Source organism: Alosa alosa, chromosome 9 (genome assembly GCF_017589495.1).
Source record: "Alosa alosa isolate M-15738 ecotype Scorff River chromosome 9, AALO_Geno_1.1, whole genome shotgun sequence".
Lineage (NCBI taxonomy): Eukaryota > Metazoa > Chordata > Actinopteri > Clupeiformes > Clupeidae > Alosa > Alosa alosa.
The window spans coordinates 7901671-7926616 of record NC_063197.1 but is presented as its reverse complement, the minus strand read 5'-3'; the positions used below and the strand labels follow the sequence as shown (position 1 = coordinate 7926616).

The 24946-nt window shown below is 44.5% G+C and overlaps 1 protein-coding gene across 1 annotated transcript in view; it reads left to right on the top strand.

Annotated features, from left to right (window-relative positions):
• Positions 1–24946, top strand: part of eps15 (epidermal growth factor receptor pathway substrate 15) — a 47806-nt gene that overhangs the window by 13803 nt on the left and 9057 nt on the right. Inside the window, 8 exon segments of the mRNA XM_048251840.1 lie at positions 2313–2398; positions 6258–6330; positions 13153–13314; positions 14345–14542; positions 15520–15966; positions 21800–21883; positions 24518–24701; positions 24849–24893. Of these exon segments, the coding sequence (XP_048107797.1) occupies positions 2313–2398; positions 6258–6330; positions 13153–13314; positions 14345–14542; positions 15520–15966; positions 21800–21883; positions 24518–24701; positions 24849–24893 (1279 nt within the window).

The following is a 24946-nucleotide window of genomic DNA, read 5'->3' as shown; positions in this document are numbered from 1 at the left end:
ACAAGAGGCGCGTTGCACAAAAGTAGGATCAAGACATCCAGGATAAGTGACTGAGCTGAGCTAAATGAATCCAAAACAAGGGCGTCCAGGGTTAATTGATTGCACAAAGACCAAGCCAGGATGAGCAGACACGGATTCATCAAGCCAGGTGAAACCTATCCTGAATAAGTGCGCGCTCACTGCTCCCTCAAATAGACCCCGCCACCGATCACAGATTCACTGATTTACCATGGCAAGTAGAGCGGCTTCATTGCTTCTTCTATGGTGTAAAGTAGGTAGCGATGGCCTGTTCACAACAGCAACACCTCTGTTTAGGAGAATATTGCAACTATATTCCACCACGCGCGAGTATAAATGGTTACGGTGCTCCCGTGACGTCACATTGTCGCACGACAGGTCGGGAATGGTGAGTTTGTAAAAGACATAATTAAAAAGAAAGGCAACACCACCACAGTGATAAAGGAAAGCGATCTTCTCTGATGACGACAGTGGTCGGCTGGTGAGGGACCAATATGTGTTAAATTAGTTAATATGCATGCTTTAAATTTCAGTTAAATATGTCCTGCAGAGGAATTAGGATTTTTTTCTGTGGCCTTAATATTCCGTCATTTTATATATAGCCTTATAGTCTATGGGAAACTGTAAAGTATCTAATGATTGCAACATCATCTATAAATCATCATTTATCCAAAATTATTGAAATTAATGATCACAAATGTTTAAATAATGACAGTGGGTCTAGTTATATGTGATAACAATGTGTAGTGGGCAGTGGAATAAGTATTGTTTTTTCATTTGTGGTGACTGCTGACTGAGATAAGGGATGAGATTAAATAGATCCTGGAACTTAGCCTGGTCTGGAGCAGGCTAGCTCCACAGAATGTATCTCCATGGTAACTTTATACTATAACATATCCTACTGCCCCCTATCCTGCTTTTGTGCAACCGGATCACGGATAAATTGAGCCAAGATAACCAAGATATCCCGGCTTAATCCCTCATCCTATTTTTGTGCAACGGGCCCCTGCTCCACGAAACATAACAAACAGTGTTCCAGCCAATAAAGACGAGATGCGCGTTTAGGAGGGTTTCAGTTGCACGGGAGGGGAGGGAGTAGCGAACTATTTCTCTGTTTTGTTTGAACATCAACAGAAGTCATGTTGCCCAACATCGTTTATAGCACCTTTAAATATAACAGCCGTGATGTAGGAATGGCAATAGTTGTTATTATAAGGCAGTAAAGCTCATCAGTGTTCTGTTAGAGCATTACTGATTCTGATGTCATCGTAGCTAATTTACAGGTAGAGTACAGGTATGCCATGATGTACAACCCTGTTATAGGAATGTGAAGATATGGAGCCATGTTGTAAGGATGAATCGTAAAAGTATCAATTTCCGGCTCTTTCGTTCGAAAATTCAAAAACAAAGATTTTTACAGTGTTGTTGTGAATGATGATGAGCAGCATTGTTATGTAGCCTGTATGAGAGTATCTGTGCTTGACCGAGCTGTTCTGTTGTCACTTTACTAATCCTGGACTGACCTTCTCCCTGTGGTGTGGGCTTTTTGCTTTTTCTAGCTTGCTCCTGTCTGTCTCTCTGACCCAGTCTGTCTCTCTGACCCTGTCTGTCTCTCTGACCCCGTCTGTGTGCGATCGCTGTCTCTCTTTGCTTTCTTCCTCATGACTCGTGCATTGTGCACAAGGTGGGTGCTCAAAACCCCCATTTACCCCCCACCCTTATAAAAACACACCTGTGTGTCGCCTTTTATTACACTGGTTTGCATCCAGTTTCTCTCTCCCTGTTTTTCCACATAACACCTCCTTGTCACTTTTCAGTGGTTCCTCTTCAATGCCATGTATGTTGGTGCATTTATGTCGATCCTTCAATGTCCATGTGTGATTGGATTGGTCAAATCTCATAGAAATGAAGTGGTCATGAACTAGAGCGTTGGCCATTGAAACAAGGCTGCCATGTATCACCTGTACCAGTGTTCACCATTGCTTTCTCTCATTCCATAAAGAAGTGTGTGTGTGTGTGTGTGTGTGTGTGTGTGTGTGTGTGTGTGTGTGTGTGTGTGTGTGTGTGTGTGTGTGTGTGTGTGTGTGAGCTCCATGTGTGTCCTGTTAATGTGATGTGGTTTGTTGTAGTTGTTATTGTTGTTGTGGAATATGAGAGGGGAAAACTGCCCTGCAGTGGTAGATGAATGTTAAACCCTGCATTCATCTGCTCTCTACACCCCCTCCACACTTCTCCCGCTCCCCCTCCACACCACCCACCCCATGCCCCGGCTGCACCGATCTCTGTCTGCGCAGAACGCCACGCTGGCATGCCAGGCTGCTGACTTCTCTGCCATCAAGGAGCTGGACTCCCTCAGCAACGAGATAGTCGACCTCCAGAGGTGAGATGAGCTGCCTGCGCGCCGTCACTGCCCACATTCTCACACACACACACACACACACACACACCACGCCTTGAGTACACACATGCTTTCACACACTCCTCTGGTCAGATCATGCACAGCTCTGAGGGTTTTTGCCTCGGGTGTTAACAGTAGTAAGGGCTACAATCACCCTCCATACACACACACACACACCAAGCACTACTATAACACTACTATTTTTGTGTCTGGTTTGCACTTTCTTTGTAGTTTTCATGGGCAGAATGTGAGACCATTACAAATGGCTTAGTCTAGTGTTCAGTTGTCATGTGCAGTTGAGCATAATGAAGTAAGTAGATAAATTGTACGTTTTCTGTGTGTGTTGATTAGATGTGCTTGGACTTTGGTGTGGAAAGAGCATGTATTGTTACACGTATTGTAAAGCAGTGAACAGTTGCTATTAGAGAAGCACACTTTTTAAAACCCTACTTTGAAATCAAGGATGCTTCAATAAAAATTATGTTTTTTTGTTTGTTTTGTTATGCCATATGTTTGTAAAACTCTGAGTTGCAGCAAATGCAATTTGGTAAATCGTGAAGGTCGCAATTAATCCTGCCCACGTATTGCGCTACTTCCTGAACCAACACATGTTTAAAAGCAGCAGTAGTGCCATTTTCATTTTGAACTGAAGCTTGATGCCCTAGTCATTGGACCTGTTTGGATAATATTAGGAGTTTTTAATCCTAGTAGTAATGAAGGGATTCTTCCTCATCACACTCTCTTGCATCTGCTACTGTGTGATGTTTCCAAAGAAACAGGGCTGGCTGGAGGTTTTAGTCGGTTGTATGAAGAGTGAATATAGCATGGCCTATTCTGAAGGATTGAAACCCGGCTATAGAAATGCATGTGGTGGTGGTGGTGGTGTTGTTATTATGTTCTTGGTCTGTCTTCTCCTTGCTCATCAACTACTGCATCATGGTGAAATTGTAGAGAGAAAGGACTGGAGAACAATGTCTTTGTCCAGATGCTCTTGCTAGTTTCTGACTGATCTGGTCCAGTTACACTGTGACTCTGTAAAATGGGGCCCATGCAGCAGTGGAGACCACTCTGCTGTCTGAACACACACACACACACACACACACACACACACACACACACACACTCTCTAGTCCACTATGCTACAGCAGGGCATGTGTGGACATGCAGCACACCGTAGCAGGAGAGTGGATTTCCATCACACACGAGAAGTGACTGACTGGGAGAGAGTCGAGGGCTCGATCGGAGAGGTGTTTGCGAGTGTGTGAGTTTGTGAGTGTGTAAGCGTGTGTGTGTGAGTGTGAGCGAGCCAGTGAGGTGTGTGTGTGTGTGCAGTCTGGTCTCTGGGGGATTGCCCCTCAATGTGATCACAACCTCAAGGCTGTCAGAAGGAAGGAAGGAAGGAAGGAAAGGAAAGAGAGAGAGAGAGACGAGGGAGAGAGGCAGAGAGGAAATGAGGTAGAGAATGAGAGCTGATTTACACAAAGCCTTTGTAAGGGTGTTTCCAACACCCCCCCCCCCAGGTCTCTCGTCTTCCTGCTCTCCTCATTCTGAGAAAGAGCAGACGGCCTTTTATCAACGCTCGCCACAGCACAGTACAGTTCGTTTCTGCTCTGCTCTGCTCGTCCTGCTGAGCAGGTGAGGACAGAAAGTGAGAAAGAGACGAGAGTGGAGTTTCTCTCTTCGCTTCCCTTTTCTGGAAAAGCGAGAGAGACTGACAGACAGACTGAAGGTAAAGGCTGAGCTGGAGGAAGGGTTTGGAACCTGAGGAGAGGGAGTGAGAGAGGAGTGAGTAAGAGAGGAGAGGGAGGAGATGGAGGGCGAGCGTGACCGACAGGCTGGTTGGTTCAACTTCAACATGGAGCGAGACTAGCCGCAAAGATGATGCGCATTGTGTGGGATTGCCTGAGGTCACCACGGCGACGGGCCCCCTCTGGAGAGCGGTAAGAAGCCGACCCCCCCCCCCTCCTCACGAGCCATGGCAAGGCCATGGCTCTCCTTTCTGATTGGCTGCCAGGGTCATGTTGAGGTGATCCAGGGTGCCGGGCTTTGGTGTTCTCTGATAGGTCTTTGGGATCGTTGCCAAGGCCGCGTTCGTTCTTCCAGAAGAGAAACCCCGTTCCTTCCATCCACGTCGGCTCTGCTTCTGTTCTTATGTATCCAGCCCACTCTGGCTGCATTCTGCACCGCTCCCAAATCCCTGGAGAGAACTTCCAACTCCGTGTGTGTGTGTGTGTGTGTGTGTCACACTTCAGTGGTGAAGTTTGAGCTTCTTTTGGAGTTTTTTTGTGTGTGTGTTTTTTTGTGTGAATGCTCTTGGTAGCTGTATCAGTGGATGTCTTGTGTGTTTTTCAGGAATTATACATGGCTCCTGTGCACCAACATTATACTGAAGAGATGGCCATACCAGGCTATTGTTGTATTGTGATGTGCTGTAGCAAAACGAATCATGCAAAAGAGATGTTGACCATGGTTCATACTCACAGCAGACATCAGGGTCAAAGCTGTCTTAGTACGCCTGTCTCAGGAAGCCATGATCATTTAAAGAGAGGTGTGAAGAGTGCTTTATTAGACCAGTTTATTAGTGCAGTCAGTAGGTTTCTGATGAGAGCCTTTTCATCTGAAGAGAGCAAAACATTCCCTCTCATATACATGGCTATGAACACCTGCAAATCAGAAGTGAGGGTAGCACTTAAACGTATCATATGTCATTCATTTCAGAAATGTTCTTCTATGGGACTTTTTTTAAAAATGAAAAAAAGGGGTTATTTCTGCTAAAAGTCTAATGCTATCTTCCTTACCACATTGCAGTGAATCGTCTTGAATCCCATCTCTTTGCAAGCCTGTCAGATTCATATTGAATCATCACTTCCCCTTCTGTGTTACTTGCTTGTTCAAATGAAAGTGTGTGTGTGTGTCTGTCTGTGTGTATGTGTTTTAAATTAATCTAGATCAAACCAGACTAAACATTGACTCATTGTACATTAGTGAAAATGTCCTCTCTGAAATCTCAGATGGCACTTCCTGGATCTACATATTCAGGCCAGATTCTGTGCTCTAATACAGCAGCATGCTGAAATAATCTCCTGATGTGATGCTGAATGAGGTTTTAAAGGTTATGTGTCTGTCTCATAGTGTCAGACAGGCCCTACAGGGCTCTCTCTCTCTCTCTCTCTCTCTCTCTCTCTCTCTCTCTCTCTCTCTCTCTCTCTGTCTGTGTCTGTAGTGGGGGCTGGGTGAGGTAGAGGCAGATGGAGATGTGAAGATGAGGCTCAGAGCTGTCAGCCCCCCCTCTCTCCCTCCCATCCTTTCCTCCTCCTGTTTCTAAAGCTTCCCTCCTGACAGCCATCTGCACATCCCTCTTTTCTCTCTTCCCTCTCTCTCTTGCTCCCTCTGTCTCCTCCTCCTCTCCCTTCTCTCTGTTTTGCTCGCTCCCTCTGTCCCTCCCTCTCTCTCTACCGCCATAAATCTCTCCAGCTTTCTCTCTCTCTCTCTCTCTCTCTCTCTCTCTCTCCGCCTCCCTCCTTCCCTTTTTGCAGTCCAATCAGAATCCTCTTTCCCCCTCCGAAGCCCAGAGCGTGCATGCTTGCGTGCATGCTTGCGTGTGCGAGCACGTCGTGTGTGTTTGTGTTTGAGTGCGAGTGCGCCTGTGGTACAGTCCTCCAGTCAAGTCTGTCCAGTCTCCCTCTCGTGTGCATCTCTCTTCTTCGTCTCTGTCCGTGATGGTTGTGGAGGGTGAGAGCGCACCAGTGGCCAGTAGCTGCGGGGGTGTCGGGGGTTGGCTGGGCCTCCCTGCCGTCTCCTCGGTCATTAAGTACTCATGCGTGCTGTGTTGGGCCCCCAGGGAGAAGAGCTCCGTGGAGCAGGAGATCCGCGACAAGGAGGAGAGCATCCGCCAGAGGACCAGCGAGGTGCAGGTGAGGAGAGATGCACACGCGCACACACACACACACACACACACACACACACACACACCACCACTCAAACTTCACCTGTCTGAACGCTTCTTTCTGTGTGTGCGTGTGTTTGGGTTTGTTTGTGTGTCTCAGTGGCTTAGTTGCATCTTTTTACCAATATGTGACCTGTGTCTGTCAAAGTGACCTCAGGGGAGCTAGAGCCTAGGCAACAGCAGACTCTGGATTATAGGGGTGTATCCATACACAAAATGAATAGTCTGGATTATAGTGGTGTATCCATACACAAAATGAATAGTCTGGATTATAGGGGTTCATCCATACATACATTTTTATGGATTTTAATGTCATGCAGTAATTTTCTTTCCCCCCCTCCAAATTTGTTTTGAAAAATTTAAACATTCAACAGTGGCTCATTGGTGTTAAGTCTTCGATGCCATTGGAATCTGGCTCTGACCTCTGCCGGGTCTGTACCGATCAGAAACCATTCTGTTACTTGTTGTTATTCTCTTGTAGCTTTCTTTTTAATTGTGTATTTTTCTGTGGTCTTTTATAATGCACTTTACCTTTATTGTTCTCTTTTTCCATTTCTGTTTTGTTTTTTCCATTTCTGCATTTGTAAAAAACTTTAACTGACCAATGTGTATGAATAGTGCTGTTACTGATAAAGTTGCTAGCAGGGGCTTGACCTACTGAATGACGACCACACAATTACTGAAAGATTAGCCACCTGCTGACTGCTCCAGTCTGTGTAGCGGGAATGCAGTATTCCAGTACTGCTGTGTTGACTGTACAAAGCTAAGCTGCTGGCTTGTTGTGTTGGTGTGGATGTAGGACGAGGGCTGGAGTCTGTGTGATATACAGGCTGCTGATATGAATGTGTGGAGGTAGCGCTGCTGCCTTTCTCTCTTGCTCTCGCTCTCTTCTCTCACTCTCTCTCTTGCGCTCTCTCTCTCTCTCTTGCACTCTTGCGCTCTCTCTCTCTCTCTTGCACTCTTGCGCTCTCTCTCTCTCAAGCAATATATATATTGCTGCAGCTCATCTGGCCTGACCGAGGGCTTAATGAGGAAATGAGATGGTCCACACATACTCCCACATACTTCTCAGCTGTGTGTCTGTGTGTGTGAGGAGAGGCTTGGAGGATGATTCATACGTTATGTGAATCCCTTTGAAATGTCATGTTCCTCATAGGCAGCCCCCTCCACAGGCAGGCAGTACCGCGCCCCCCTCTCTCTCAGGGCCACGCTCTCTGTCAACAGTTTGTCTGCACATAAATACCCTGGGACACTAAACGAATGCAAGCGCTCTCCAGAGAGTGATACAGAGGTGTGTGTGTGTGTGTGTGTGTGTGTGTGCACACGCACCCAGCTCCTTGTGTTCTCCAGCGAGCTCAGTTGCCAGTCACGACTGCACAGTCTGGAGGCCTGCGATGGCCTGGCCCAGATTGCTCTGTTTGTTCTATTTCTCTCACTGTGTGTGCACACATGCACGCTCACACTCACATACACATAGACAAACATGCATATATATATATATATATATATATATATATATATATATATATATAAATAAATATAATATGTGTGCACACACACATCAAACTGGGCTTCGACTGAGCCAGATCCGTACCAGTGTTCTCTGCTGGATGGGTAGGCAGAGGATGTAAGGGCGGATCCCTCTGTCACACACACACAAACGCATCACACACACACTTCAATACACACAAGGTCACTAAGATCAGGCTGAACAACGAGTGGGGGAGTGTTTGAAAAGAGTGAAGGTGTGTGAGAGGGAGGGAGTGAGTGAGTGAGTGACTCAGCTTGTGTGTGTGTGTGTCTTGGAGAGGTATTTAACAGCCAGTGTATAGGGAGCATGTCAGGACGAAGGTCAAGGCAATGGCAGCAGTGACACGGTGTTGTATGTTGTATTGGTGTTGTCTCCGCTCGTCTCCGGCTGTCGTGTGAGCCGGGTCGGACATGCAGCAGTGGCCAGCGGCCACTAATGACTTCCAGTGCCATGCGCTGATCAGCGGCTGTGGAGAGATGGCACTAATTGGCAGCCGTGTGTGTAGTCGGTGCCCTGGCAGGAGATTGGGCTTTAGTGCCACATGACTACCACCACTCACTTCAATGGGCACAGCCACCTGCTCATGGTGACGCATGGTGCCGGGGCGTTTGTGGCGCTGCCATTTCAATCTTGAGCCATTTTAAAATGTTTCAGTGGTATTCCATTTCAGTTAGGGTTGCTGGAATATATCAAAAAGAAGAGTTCATATAGCTGGCATTCACTCAGTATGCCTTTGCAGTCAAAAGCATTTGAAGTGGTTGTGTGAAGTTAACACCTTTGTCAGGTTAACACTGCTCCTCACGCTCCGTTCACGCCTGAGTGGAGCCATATCTCAGCAGCCTGTTGGTTACATACCATCCTGTCTGTTGCTAGGCATTACTAGCCAATCAGGCTTATCCATGCCATCAGCAATCATCTGTTTACGATTTGCTGTTATTAGTTTGACATCAGGCTTTGACATCAGGCTTTTACAGTAGTCTAGACATAGATATAAATATGTATTCATATCTATGGGTCCAGGTTTATGATTAGTCCATATTTATACCGTCAGATGCAGGATTCTATTTGTTTATTGATTTTCCCAGTCATTGATTTGTGTATGTGTGTGTCTGTCCAGTAGGGTTGGGCATAAGGAGGAGTCATCAAAGACAGCAGCTTAGTGATTTGATGGCCTGGATTGTTGAGTTTGTTAAAAATGGAGGCCATTTCCTCATCTTCCCTGCTGATGGCCCCTACCAATGCAGAAGACTTCCTTATCCTGATTGTGTAACCTTCCTGCTGTGATATGCAATTTAGTTCCCCTTCCGGACAGGCACGGATATTTAACCCAATCATACTTCACTGCCTCACACACACACAACCCGTGTGTGTGTGTGCGTGCGTGCCTTTATTACGTTAGAGTTTAATATAGAGCACGTCTATGGCGATCAATCTTTTCATCTGTTCATGATGTTGGCAGACCCACGGCTGCCGGCTGAGATTGACCTGAATAGTGTGATGCATCGAGGTCTTAAATCAAGTGTCATTCAGTGTCACCCTTTATATGAGCTCCCGTGGGTCACACAGGTAGTGCTATTTCAGGGATGCAATATACTGTGATAACATTGTCCGTAAAAACAAGCGAACAGAAGCAAACTGCTGTGCATCGTATACAGTGTGTTTGGGTGTGTGCATACAGTACATGTCTGTATTTATATATGATAATGGGTTATTTTGCGCAAACTAAATGAAGACTAATGACCCTGGATGATTCCATAAACCTTGGGTGTGAGATGGCATTAGCAGGAAGGTTAAAGAGCAAAGCGGAGAGGACGTGTGTGTGTGTGTGTGGGGGGGGGGCAGAAGAGTCTCCTTGTAATGAGGTGCAAATCAATGAGCCGTAAGGCAGTAAGTAAAACAGCCTCGAGTCCAGAGACCTGGGCTAGATTTGGCTTCTGTCTCCCTCTGCTAATGAATAATGAAACACTCTCTCAGAATGGAAGGGGGGAGAGGAGAGGGGAGGAGCTGAGCTGAGCTGTTCTGTTCTTGTTCCTCCTTCCTCTTGCTGCTTCTTCCTCTTTTTGCCTGTGTTCCTTCATCTGCTCATGTAGAAAGCTCTTTGACTTTCCAATGTGTTTATAAATAAATGGATCTTGCCTCCTCCTCCTCTAGCTCTTTGTATTAGTGTACTGTGAAGAATTCGTCCCTACCGAAGGGGAGTGGGTGTTTTATTTTTATATAAAAATAATAATAATTAAATATATAAATGTCCTTAAATGTGTGCTATTTAAAGAGACAGCCATCTGAGAGTGGGAGATTAAGAGAGGAAGATGGAACGAGAGAGAGAGGAGCCCACCTCCTCACTATCCTCCTACACCACCAGGCATCAGGACTCCTCAAGGGTCCCATCCCTTTTAATAAGCTTCCAATCAGCCCCCTGCCTCACAGCCCCACTGTTTCCACTAGTGGCAATCTACCCCCCATAAACCTCCTCTCGGGACAAGATAATCACATACACACACACACACACACACACACACACACACACACACACACACACACACCCACACACACACCTCTTAGGAGAAGAGTGTGTGTGTGTGTGTATGTGGAACCTAATGATTAAAGTTCCTAGATCAGATTCACCGCTTTGATTTTTATTATGTGATTTTTAACCTTGAACAAAACTTTATTCTAACTTGCTTTTGACTGACTTCACGGACACCTCGTCAATGTTAACGTTAACCTTAACTGACCCTTAACTCAGAAAACCAAAGGCACAAAACAAAAGGTGCAATGCCACCAAAGCAAAAGCCGCAAATCCAAATGTTTCTGCTTGCTGCCAACGAGCACTGGTCTTCGCACATTAGCTCCCAGTTTTGTGTTTTTAAATAAACAAAGACAAAAAGAATTTCATAGACCAGGTCTCCGGCATTGTAGTTCTTTCTCTCAATGGTACAGATATATCACAATGTAAAAAAACCTGCAACTGATAACAGATACAAATTTTGAACTTTAATGTAACTTGATGAAACCTGCAAAAACCTTGTCTTTGGGAAAGCTTGTGATCTTGACGTTCACAATGGTCCTCCACTGCTCCAGATCTCGGGCTAGGCATTTTAAGTTGGATTCATTTGAGCACTGAGGTCCTTCCTTGACTGCTCTCTGTGCTTTTTAACCATACGGATGACCGCACGCTCCCATGAAACGCTCACTGTGGGGTAGTGGTATATTGGGAACAGCTGATCTGCACAGGTGAAGGACCTCTTACTAGTAAAGCTGTGATGTCCTCGATGAAGGGTGTCCTTGTCCTAAGGGGATGACCCGAGCACACCCCACCCCACACGTGCTGATGCTGTAGGCAGGCTGCACAGGCATCAGGACAGACAGAGTGAGCTGTCAGGCCCATGTGGTGTCCTCACTGTCCTGAAACTGAGGGCCAGATGTACGTACATTTGCAAACGTAGCGTTATCAGCGTCATGGACACACCGCAGATTGCGAACGCTGTCAGACCCAAGTTTACGTCATATTTATCAATCGGAGCCTTTCTCTGCCTTTTTCCGCCCATAAACGCAATTTACGAACGTCCACAACTGAATGGCAGCGCCTACATACAAGCGCAGTTGAATGAAGTTAACTGATGACAACATTAAAAAGAATCAAACGTTTAGCGATCATGAAATAATACCATACATGATAAGATGTAAACAAGCAGGGAGATAATGAAGATCAGTAGTTCTACTCAAGCTACTTGTGCACTTAGGCTATGGAATATTGGTCAAATCTAGCAAGTAGGAAAGTTTAAGTGAATGATGTGAAAGTAAGGCATTCGAAAGGTCAACGAAAGTTGAGGTTGCTTTTGGTAGTACAAATACTTTCACCACAAAAACTGGTGCTCTAAATAGCGATTCTGTTGTCTTTGAAAGGTTCTCTTATTGACGCATTGAACTGCAATTTGGATCAACACCTGCTTTTACAAGGCGGAAGTATTTAGGCCAGAATAGACGACGCGCTTTCAGGAGCAGTCTTTGTACATACCACGGAATACATAACTAGGCGCTCTTTACTCTTCCCCTCCCATCCCCTGGATCCTCCCATGAATGCATATGTATGACATGAACAATGCAATCTGCCACTTTCTGCTCCCGCGTCAGGCAGTTTGCGCTTTTACATTATTGCGGCCTGTTTGTACATACCTCACAATGATTTTACACGCACATTGTGAAACAAATACGCCTGAAGTGGGCGCAAAAACGTTAGTACATCTGGCCCTGACTGTTCAGCCCTCGCAGTTGTGTGTGTGTGTGTGTGTGTGTGATGGTGTATGAGTTACATTGTGTGTGTGTGAGAGAGAGTGTGATTGTGTATGAGTGACGTTGTGTGTGTGTGTGTGTGTGTATGTGTGAGTTACATGGTGTGTTTCTATCCAATTGTCGGAGGTGGATAGAAACACACACACACACCAAGTGTTGGTGTGTGTGTGTGTGTGTGTATTCAGTGAGGGTTAATGGATGTGAGTGAGTGTGTTTCCTTTGGCAGTACCAGTGCTGACCCGCCTCCTCACCGCCTGTGCTCAGTAATTGGCTAAACACACACAGCACCATATGGTGGCAGTGTGCGCTGCCAAATAGTGAGCTTTACACTAGCCTGCTGGAATGTTCTGACACTCAGTCATCGGGCATCCCTGTCTCTCCTTCACAGTAACATCAGATGGCTTGATTACAAATCTTTGACTTCTGTTTTGACGTTTTGTTTTGTTTTGTTTTGTTATTGAACACAGTGTTTAAAAGTGCTCAATCTGCACTTCCCTCTAAATATGTGATTACCTCCCATTGTCTGTATTCATATAATGTCAAAACATGGACGACAAATGTTCCTCTTCCTCACAGTTGAGTGCAGAGGTTGCGTTAGACTTTTCCATTGTCCAACATTTTGATAGGGTTGTAAAAATGTGTCATTTACATTTATTAATTTAGCAGATGCTTTTGTCCAAAGCAACTTACATTGTCCTCGGAGCAACTCGGGGTTAAGTGCCTTGCTCAGGGGCACAACGGTGGAAGCTGGGAATTGAACCCACAACTTTTCAGGCTACTGCACGCTAGTCCAGCTCCTTAGCCACTACCACTACGCTATCACCACCCTCGTCATTTTAATTTGAATGTCAGTTTGGCATGACATCATATCCCCCAAATCTAAGTTAAAACAGTCACCTGTAGCCTGGGAAATTACTGTGAAGCTGTGTTAACATGACTCTGAAGTGTCTGTGTGTGTGTGTGCAGGACCTGCAGGATGAGGTGCAGCGGGAGAGTGCGGAGCTTCAGAAGCTGCAGAGCCAGAGGCAGGAGGTGCAGGAGGCCCTGGACAAGCTGGACGCTCAGAAGAGCTCGCTAGAGGAGCAGCTGGCCCTCATACGACAGCAGTGCAGCCAGGAGAACCAGATGGTCAGCACACACACACACACACTACACTACACTACACTACACATACTACATGCTATGCTACACACACACTACACGCTACACTATGCTACTGTACACTAAACATACTGCATGCTATGCTACACACACACACATACACACACACACACAGTACAAACTACACACTAGTCGATTCATCACTCACCCATTCTCTCTCTCACTCTCAATACTCACACACATTACACACACACTCACTTTGTAGATGTACAATTACTAATATACACATGCCATACAGTAATCATCCACACTGTGTATACACAGCTTACAGACACACACACACACAGCATATCACACTCTGTCAAGACGTTTCATCATTCACAGACACATCCAATATATATATACAGTACAAACCCATTTGCACTTTGTAAATTGCAAACACACACACACTACATGTACACATACAGCAGAGACAACACACAATGCTGCTGACCTACACAAGTTCACACACACACACACATTTTACTAAAACATGGCAGAGAACTTTCCACACTTCACACTCCCGTTAACACACCTCTGTGGTAATGCTCCATTTAACTGGACGTCCGTGTGGGGACATTTTTCAGTGCAATTGTAATGCGTGTAGAGCACAGTGATTTGGAAGCCAGTCCAGTCCAGGCAGTTTACTCACTCTGACCCATTCAGTCCTTGAGATGTCCCCTCTCTCACTGCCCATCTGTTTTTTTCTCTGTGTGGACGTGCATACGCAAGCGCTCATGTGACTGTGTGTGTGTGTGAATGTACATGTGTTTGTGAAGATGTTCATTTGTGCACTGATTTCACTGTCTGTGTACAACTTTGTGTTGATGTAAGTGTATTTGTATTTTTATTATCAGTGTGTTTGTGTGTGTGTGTTTGTATTATAATGACTTTGTGTGTGTGCATTATGATTCTGTGTGTGGATGTGATTGTAATAACACATGTGTGTTTATGTCATTGTGTGTATTATACTGACTCTGTTTATTGATGTGATTGTAATGACCGTGTGTGTGTGTAGATCATGACTCTGCAGATACAGCAGTCGGAACAGGAGCAGCAGATCGGCGATTGTGAGACGGAGCTGAGCCAGGCTAGGGCCGAGCTGCAGCGGCTGCAGGACGAGACCCAGCAGCTGGAGCAGAAGGTGGAGACGGCACGCGCCCAGCTCGACCCCCTGCAGGACAGCGTCAAGGAGTCCCACACACAGGTCTCGCAGGTGTGCTGCTGGGCGCTGGCTGTTCTGTCCCTCTCTCCTCTGACCTCTGGACACGTACAGACACACTCTGTCTGTCTTTCACATACCCTCTCCGTTCTTTTTCTCTCTCTCTGTCTCTGTCTCTGTCTCTCTGTCTCTCTCTCTCTCTCTCTCTCTCTCTCTCTCTCTCTCTCTCTCTCTCTGTCTCTCTCTCTCTCTCTGGTGTTTTAACACTTTTCTGGTGCTTGCATGGTCTCATCATTTGTCATTGTCCAGCAACAAAGACACTGTCTTAAGGGCCGTTCACACCAGGAACGATAACTATACTACTAGATATACTATTAAGCATTAACGTCCACACTGACCAGCGATAAGGAAAGTCTTTCCTTGGGTTAATGAATGTGATGTCTACAATGTGACTGATTCTGATTGGCTGTTAGCATTTTATCGTTCGCAATATCGCTATAAAAATGATCCCCAAAGATACTGTTCTTCATGTCGTTAACCCTATAGCATATGTGTGGATGTTGTCATTCATATTTGTTTGAACGATACTTTTGTATCGTTATAGTTATTGTTTTTGGTGCGAATGGCCCTTTAAGCTGTGTCTACATTAACCCAGGTAAATAGAAATATGCATATTTGAGGTGAAAACTATCTCCATCCACATTACCATTTTCATGTTTTGTGATCAGACTACAACACTGAAGCACTATAGAAGTGTTTGTTGTTGGTGTCTGGAACATCTTCATAATCGGTTTCCCCTGTATACACTACAACGCAAACCCGGAGTTTTCCATTTTATCCACCTCAGAGATCGTTTTCGAAAACTATTTGTTTGTTTTTTTGTTTGTTTGTTTTTAGGTCTGAATATACGCTGTTTTAATGTGGATGGAAGGGCTAAACAGAGCAATAATTATGCATATTTTTATTTCCCGGGCTTGATGTAGACATGACCTTTAACCTCCCTCTCGTTCCTCCCTCTCTTCGCTACTCAGGCCCAGGAGAAGGTCAGCGAGTTGCGCATGCAGGAGCGAGACCTCACCGCGCAGCTCAGCTGGCTATCCCTCACGCAGGACGACCCCGTCCCTCCCCCCATCGCTGCCCGAGCCCCTGTCCCCACCCCGACCCCTGTCTCCATCCCCACCCCGACTCCTCTTCCAGTCCCACTGGTGAACGGGGCGGCAGGTGGTGAGGACGAGCAGCTGGACCGGGACGAGGAAGAGGACAGTGAGAATGGAGCGGCCGATGAACCGCAGGAGCTGCGTGTGGAGGAGGTGGAGGAGGAGGTGGAGGACGAAGAGAAGGAGGAAGAGCAGGTGAAGCAGGAGGAAGGAGCGCGGCCCAACAGAACCAAGAGTCCAGGAGGGGCCAGCCTCGACCCGCTGGAGGACCTCTACACCAGCGCACTCTCCACTACCACCGCCTGGCCACAGGACACTGCTGTGAGTGCACCACACCTGACTCCCCTTACACTCTGTGTGTGTGTGTGTCCTTTTATGTAGCTTAGACCCTGGTCAGACCTGGCATTATGATCGGATCACTTCAGACGGCTAATGCCAGGTGTGTAAGTGCACAGATCCGACCCCCAAAAACAGGTTCAAAGGTGGTTGGGATAGCACCTGTAATGTGAACAGGAATGGATCACATTTGAAACTGCCTACTCAATTGATATCCCCTGCAAAACTCCTAGCTAAACGTATAGTGCCATTTAGGAGTACTCCTAGAGATAAAGATAAAATGCTTAATGAATACGGCCCCTGGTCAGTTCATCTCTGAGGTTCCTGTGTAGTTCAGTTTAAAATGTTCTATTTCAGCTTTGTGCAATGTGGTTATATTGATCGCTCCATGAAATAAGAGCTGCCCCAAGGCCGTGTCTGTAAGCCTCGACTCTCCAAGGCTGTTCTATTCGCCTTATTCAGGCAGCGGCCATTGTAAACCAAAACAAGGCTACAGGGTGCACAAACCCAGGGGCGCAGCTACCCATTTTTTGAAGGCTTAATTTACACCATTACTGTGCATTAGTGTGTGTATGTATGTATGTATGTATGTATGTATGTGTGTGTGTGTGTGTGTGTGTGTGTGTGTGTATGTATTATTTTATTTATTTTTTTTTTTTAAGAAATGCTGCCAATTTGATGTTTAACTTGATGAAGTATTGATAAATGGTGCAGTTTCACTTTAAGAGAGTCTAAACGGTTCTCATAACGTCCTTTTGTCTGCTATTGCTCACAAAGGATAAGGCTGCTAGGCCTACTCTAGCCTTGTTTGTTTGCGCCACATTGACAACAGACAAAAGTTATTACAAGGAGCCTTCATTGTTAGGATATGGAAACATGTAATGAGTTGTTGCTAGCGTGACATTTCTGTTTGCAGTTTGCCATTAAAAGTGCAGTATGAGCATGGTAGCCATCTAGCTATCTGAATGGAATAGGCTATGTTTCAATCGGCATAATGCTAAACAAACGCTAGTTAGTCTGTTAACATGAATATTTGCAAGCCTCCAAACACAGACATCATCACTTTAAATCCTATCTATTGCCTTTCACCGTCCACTTATTTAACTGCTGTCGCATTCCTTGACATACCATCTCCTTTTCCCTTTTTTTGCTGTATCCATCTTTTTCCATAGACGGCAACTCGCTACTCGTAGGCCTATCTGCTCGCTCAGCGCTCACGGCGACCCACTCCCTCTTCTATGACAAAATTCTATGAAGGAATTTTATGTGATAGGGCGCCCACTCTAGCCTGTTAGTCCTCTAAAATGTTATATAACATTGAGAAAATGTTGAAATGATTTAGAACTGCACAGCAGTAGCTACATATAGTAAATACCAAATATAGCCCTATATATTATCGCTTTGGCGCCCCCATAGTGCTGTGCCCATATGCGCCGCATATAGCGCATACCCACTTTTTACGCCACTGCACAAACCATAGGATTGTTGTGTTCTATGCATCTGCCAGTAGGTGGCGAAAATTAATTATATAGCCAGTGTACCCTGTAGCCTCGTTTTGGTTTACACAATGGCCGCCGCATGAATAAGGCGAATTGACAGCCGTGCCGTTGGCTCTGTCACTCACACACCACTAGTGATGGGCAAATGAAGCTTTGGTGAACTACTAAACCACAGCAGTGTGAAGCTAGCAACACTAATGAAAAAATCCAATATGGCTGCCACATGTAGAATTTTCAACATATAATTCCTTACCCAAACCAGTATATGTAACCAAAAATATTGGTTTGCTAAGGACTTTTATGTTGAAAAATGACAGTGTGGCGGCCATCTTTTTGCTTTTCACCTAGTGTCGCTAGGTTCCCACTGCTGTGGTTCAGTGGTTCACCAAAGCTTCATTTGCCCATCACTACACAGCACCTGTTATTATGACTGCCCGCCGCCTTGGCCAAGGTTTAGTCAGATTTTTTATTTTTTTTTATTTTTCGCATGCCCAAATTTCCGTCAATGATTCCCGGGACACTGAAAGACCGGGTACCGCAAACTTGGTGGGCATGTAACCCCACATGGATAGCATGGAACCATCGTTTTTTCGTTTTGATCTGTAGCCCCCGCTGGACTGGACCCCGAAAAAGGAGGGTAGGGCAGACACAGTTTTCTGTGAATATCTCAAAACCGTAGGGTTTAGGAGGACCATTTTGTTTTGTATGTTGCTCTCAAGGGGCCATGTCAACCCATTCCATAACCACTCATTTCATGTATAGCCACCTAGTTAAACACAAAAAAAGTAAAAATGAGGTGTTGTAATTGAAGGTATCTGTGACCTAACATAGTCAAAACTGCACGAAATTGGAAGTGTATGGTCATTATGACACCCTCTGTATGCACGCCAAGTTTTGTGGAATTCCGCTTCATGGGGGCCACACAATAAATTCATTTATGTTACTATACACCAACTGGCCTGTAGGTGGCGGAGACAGTTTTCTGTGAATATCTCGAGAACCGTGGGGCCTAGGAGGTCCACCTTTTATGTATGTTGGTCTTAAGGGGGCATGTCAACCCATCCCATTACCACTTATTTCATGTATAAGCCACCTAGTTAAAAATTAAAAAGCAAAAATTAGGTGTTTTCATCACAATATCTCTGGCTGACAAGGTCAAAACTGCACGAAATTAAAAGTGTAGGATCATTATGACACCCTCGAATGCATGCCAAGTTTTGTGTACTTTTCGTTCATGGGGGCCTTACAATAAAATAATTTATGTGTACATTTAGTGGCGCATACACCAACAAGGATTCCCGGACACTGAAAGACCGGGGTACACAAAACTTGGTGGGCATGTACCCCACATGGATAGCATGGAACCGTCATTCTTCGTTTTGATCGGTAGCCCCCCCGCTGGACTGGACCCCCGAAAGGAGGTTAGGGCAGACACAGTTCTCTGTGAATATCTTGAGAACTGTAGGGCCTAGGATGACCAACTTTTTCCGTATGTTTGCCTCCAGGGGTCATGTTAACCCATTCCATGTGCACACATGTGCATAAACAGATACACACGCACACACATACATTTACAGTAATCATACGTATGACACATACTCACACACTAGACATATGCATATATTTTTGGTCATTGATACCCGGGACACCGAACCACCGGGGTACATGAAATTTGGTGGGTATGTAGCCCCACTAGACTTTTACGGAAAAATTTCATTTCGTCCCCGGGGACCACGTAGAATTTCGTAGAATTTCATTCATGGGGGGGTCTAAAAAAATTAGGTTATGTGTACATTTAGTGACTGTACACTCATTGGCCTGTAAATGGCGGTGCACACATATACACATGCACACACACAGGCACCCACATACTATCGGTATTAGAACGGCCGATACATAATTACAAATTCAGTAGGATTAAAAGAAAGCCATCATCATCATCATGGCTGCATTTTCAGTATTAGCGAGAAGTAGTCGTTTGTCCACTAGATGGCGATCGTTGCAGTGAGGCGTAATTTTGTTGGAAGTTAAAAGTGGGTTGGAAAAACAATGGACGCTTCCTACAAGGACTGTAATTTACCGCAGCCGAACATCTAATAAGGATAGGGCGATGTTCACATGAAGTGTAATTCCCATTTCTTCTTGAAGCCGAAATAAATTTGAGGATGTTTATCGGACATGCTTGGTTTTACTGCAGGTACGTTAATCTTGTAATATCAATAAGGACCTAGGTAATGTTACCGTTAAGCGTTGGTTGAGTGATGGAGGCATTTGGTTGATTGCATTTGTAGAAAACTATAAATGCGGTTATACCAAGCAAATGTATAGCAGCACTGTCTGGATCTTTCGACTGTCATTTATTGCACGTGCTACAAAATCATTCTGTGCAATGGAAGATTTACCAACGTTACACCGGTCTGATACAGTTTTGCCTATACATGCGTGAGACTGAGACGCCTGTTTATTTGGTTTTAAGTGCGTGCAGGGTGTGCGAGGGGAATCGATGTGCTTTGATTACAGCTTGGTAGTTGTAGTCTGTGAAATTAAAAACCACGTGTGTGTGAAGTATCCAAACAATGACACCTTCATTTCATTATGGCTGCTTTAGCAAAACACCTTAAGCTACTGTGTAGTGGGTCCCATTTAGAAGTGGCTACTTCATTCGCGCTTTCCTTGACTCATGGAGCTGCGTGAATGTTATTACAACTTTTCGCCCGCGATATGACCGTTTAAGTCCGCTTGATACTGTAAGGTTTCCAAAGGAGATTTTATTTGTTATCGCCAGCATAGCCTATTGACAATTTATGTTGTAAATAGGCCTACCTTATAATCCTACCTGTAGCTTAGGGAAGCTAACAGCTTTCTATTAGGATCTAGTTTGTTAGTTACCGTTTTGTCATAACTCCCTGATGCATTTTTGCATTTAGAATAGCCAGAGCGTGTATATCTCAATCGGAAAATTAAACAATATCGGGTGCCTATGGACTAGGCTGGGTGAACCCAGCCTGATCTGCCCGCTATTTATTTTTTGATTTCTTAAAAGATTGAGCTTGGTCTGATGAAAGCCAGACTAGCCATGGACCTCAGTTAAACAATGCAAGGGAACATGAATCAGCCTATATTTGCCTGAACAATAACGGACAAAAGCTCTTCAACTTTGGCCCGTTAAAATGTGTATGAACAGTCTAGCGACGCATTTCATTCATCAAGGCCCATTTGGACATGTCAGTTATTTGCACCACTGGTTAGATGTAAAACAGCATTTCGTTTCAGACTAGGCTACTGTTACTTAATTTGTGCATTAACAATAACGTTTCAGACTACTGTTACTTAATTTGTGCATTGACAATAAAGTATTACATGAACTAAAGATGACTAAAATCTTATGTAGAAGAAGAAACATTCACAAAAAATCCATCCATCCAAAAATGACCTTTGTTTTTGATAGCTGTTGAAAACGGCATGGAACTGACAGAGATGTTTATAAATACATAATAAATAAATAACATTATGCTGATACCTTTTGCTTTTCCCAAATACAATGTAGCCTACAGGTGTAAGTGACCTTTCATCAATCCAGTTGCAATGGATGAACTGTGATGAACTGCCCTACTTGTGATTGTTTAGAGATTTTAAAGGTTTTATAACAATGCTACATCTTCTTTGGCTATTCTACAATCTATTCACCTTTTCAGCACCAGTAGGCTACTTTCTGTGCAGCCGCACACACACACTCAGGCATGCCAAACAAGCATACACAAAAGTTTCAAGAGTGGGGGATGGAGTAAAATATGGAGACAAATTGAAGTGTGATTTATTTTCGCGGAACGGATGTACAGGACTGAGCGGCGGTCATATTTTGTACCGCTATGCGGTACATCTAGTTAGTAACCTGTGTATCCCTGCCCTTTATTTTCATCTTCATTTGATATCCTTATTGGCTAAGGGGTTTATGCAGCGCATAGGTGCATTAACTATGGTATCAGATGATATGCAGATGCAGATGATCTGTGTTCTGCAACAGCAACCCTGTCATTTCCATTCATTTCCGTTTCCTTCAACAGAATCTTTAATCCAAAGCACATTCAGTACAAATATACATTTGTGTGTTTGCCTCCTCATGCTGATGGCCATCTAGTAACCCATGCTCTTTTTTATTTTCATTAGTTTCATTTTTCATCATGTTTTTCATTTTTGGTTGTTTATGCTTGCAGATGACTCAAAACAGACCTCTTCTGCATCTCAAGATGCCACCTTGTATGAGTGAAAAATACAGAAAAGCCCTGATACATGTATGTGTTGCTGTTTCCTGCATACAGGAAGGCAGTAGTCCCGCTCCTGCGGCTGACCCGGAGGTGAAGACCGAGGTGGAGGCGGAGTTCCCCAGAGCCAGCACACCTAAGGTAGGCACATAGACCTGGGGCCAGCCTGTCATGGTCATGGAAGTCCTAGAAAATAACACAAAGCTGATATCCTTTGTTAAGATTTGGAAGATGGTAGGATTGGTAGATGGCAACCGTTGTTGCTTTTCAATTAACTAAAATCTCTCTCCCTCATGAACTGTTGGGCAAAATGCAGTTTTGCAACAGCAGGCATGAAATATAGCTGTTGAAATTTAGGTAGATATTTTTTCTAAAATCATAGGGCAATTTTAGAATTGTGTCGTCGAGAACAACTGGGGGCGGGGGGAGAGATGCAAAGAGACACCCTTGGGCTGGGTAGCTAGATATTTCTTCCTAGTGGAGTTGTTGAACATTTGGTTTGGAGAGAGGGTAAAACATCACCAAATTCCTCTGTGGTTGTGGTACAAGCAAAGCCTATTTGATGTGGGCTGCTGTTCCTCTGTGTAGGAAGGCAGCAGATGTATGGGGGTTAAGAAAACACCCCACACACAATCTAGTCCTGTTTACCGGTACTTCTCAGTCTTATGTGCTAAAGGAAAGACCATTTAGATCAGTACAAATCAGTGCAGCCATGGATATGGCAAAGTGAAGCCTCACTGATATTCTCTAAATGCCATGTATCCATTTTGGAGGTCACTGATGCCTGTGTAAAACTGCAGCATTAGGCTTGGCAGAGCTAGTTTGTATATTTAACACGATTGATAATGTCTGTTGTCTAAGGCGCCTTGTGGCCAGTAAGCCCAAATCCTCCCAATAGTACAACCCCTGGCAAAAAATCAAACATTCTTGGAAGATGTTCATTCAGCTGTTTTATTTTTTAGAAAAAAGATAAACCACAGATGTGCCTCAAAAATATTTTTCTGTAACAGATAACCATTCTGACTTTCTGAAACCTAACACACACACACACACACAAACTATCTCTTTCACACACACACACACACAGTGCGCTCATTCTTGTCAGGCTGAATCCGCTGCCCTGTTTTATTTGTGTATACAGTAGTACCACTAACAATGAGCATTGTGCTGGAGCATCCCAGGGAAAGTCCACTCCCTCACAGTGGCAGAGTTGGGACTGAGGTTAAGAGTGGGTTGGGATCATTGTTCTGGGATGCTTGTGTTTGGGAACAGGTTGTGACTGGGTTATTTCTTGGCTTGTGAATGGCTCACGACTCACGATTGAATGAATCCATATGAATGGAATGTGTTTGCTTTTGTGATCAGATTGTGTATTTGGTGTTATAAGATGGCCGTGTTTGATGTTTGGGAACAAGTTGTGACTGAACATCACCATTACCACAACCCAGCGATGATCAGAGTAGGTGCTGTTTATTTGGCTTTGCTTAGTTTAGTTTGCGATCATATCAATTGTTTCAGTCAAGTGTGTATCAAGTCTTCCAGTCTTGGCTTATGCAAATAGTGACGTGAACAATATACAAACCAACAAATGAGCTCTCCAGCACGTAACAGGAAGGGACAATGTGGGTTGCTGTACAAAAAAAGCTGTACAGGATTATTTGTGATTCTGTTTTTTTTATAAATTATTAGTATTCCACCTGACAGAACAACTCTATAGGCCATTTACCTGCCCAAAAATACTTATACACATCTAAGTACTGCTCATCTAAACATCTAACATGCATAACACTGCTGGCTAAGGATGTCACACATGCAACAATGTTGCAGAAGCACGAAAATATGACTTTAAACAATTATTATAGTTTATATATCGTAACACCCCCAATTATCACCACTTTTGTTCAGAAATTCTAAAACAACGATGTTTTTTAACACTTCAAAATAACATTTACTAAATGAACCTTACATTTTTCAGTAGCCATAGTTGTGTAGATTTGAACAAAATCTGGTTTGGTTCTTAACGGGAGCATTTACTGCTTGAAATATCCGATTTTGTTTACCACGCTCGGAGTTATAGTGCTGGCCTGATGGGTCGCCTATTTACACCGTTTCAACGGTACATGGACGGTTAGACCGAGAATTCTCGTCGTGAAATTAAAATTCCACTGGAGCTCCAAGCGGTTGTGTACACGCAGCCTTACAACACTCTTTACAGCTCCTCGAGTCACGGTAAAATGTCATTTTTGGTACATAGCTAATTTAGATACACCTATGTTGTGGGTGGTTGCGTTTCTATAGGAGTCCGCTGTCTTGGTTTGTATAGAAATGGATATTAAGTGACACATACACGCAAGACGGTGGAAATACGGGACCGGTGGAAATAGGGGGAGTTACGATACAAGCCTCGGTGAGTCATTGACCTTGCAAAATTCCCAGTTTTTACAAAATCAGATCAAATCTGTGACTTGTCTTTATATGTGAGAGGGTGTCAGACTTTAATCTTATACAAGTCCTCTGGTGTATGAGCAGCATATGTTGTAAGATAGCTGTGTTTGATGGCAGATAGCTGTGTTTGGGAATGGGTTGTGACTGTGTGGTCACTGAGTTATGATTGTGTAATGTCTGACTAATGTTTGTTGTGTCTGTTTTTTCAAGATTCATTAACATGAACTTTATTGTCCCTCAGTGTTGGAAATATATAGTAGATTCTCATGTTGTTATGTTAGTGTTGTTTATGGGGTTGTGACTCAGCTTGTTGTTGTTGTTGCCCTGCAGGCAGAGTCTCCTGTCCCAGAGAGGGCAACAGGGTCTCCTCAGCGTCCCCCTCAGGCACCAACACCAACACCAGGACCAGCAGCATCTCCAGCCCTAGCTTCAGCAGCAGCAGCGCCACCTGCTGGCCCCAGCCAGGAAACAGCCTCCAGCCTGGACTTCTTCCAGTCAGACCCCTTCACTGACCGTGAGCAAGATGAACGAACACACACACAAAAACACATTTTTGAGAACAGTTTGTTCTCATTGGTTTATGCAGTTTACCATGTAGATCTATCGTATCTATGGCTAGCTGACGCCAGATTATGTTTTATCCCCACTTTGTGTGTTTCAGATGATCCATTTAAAGATGACCCATTTGGTAAAGTGGACGTCGCTGGTATGTTCTAATGTGTCTTCTTCATATCATTAGAAAATAGCATGTTTTAAATG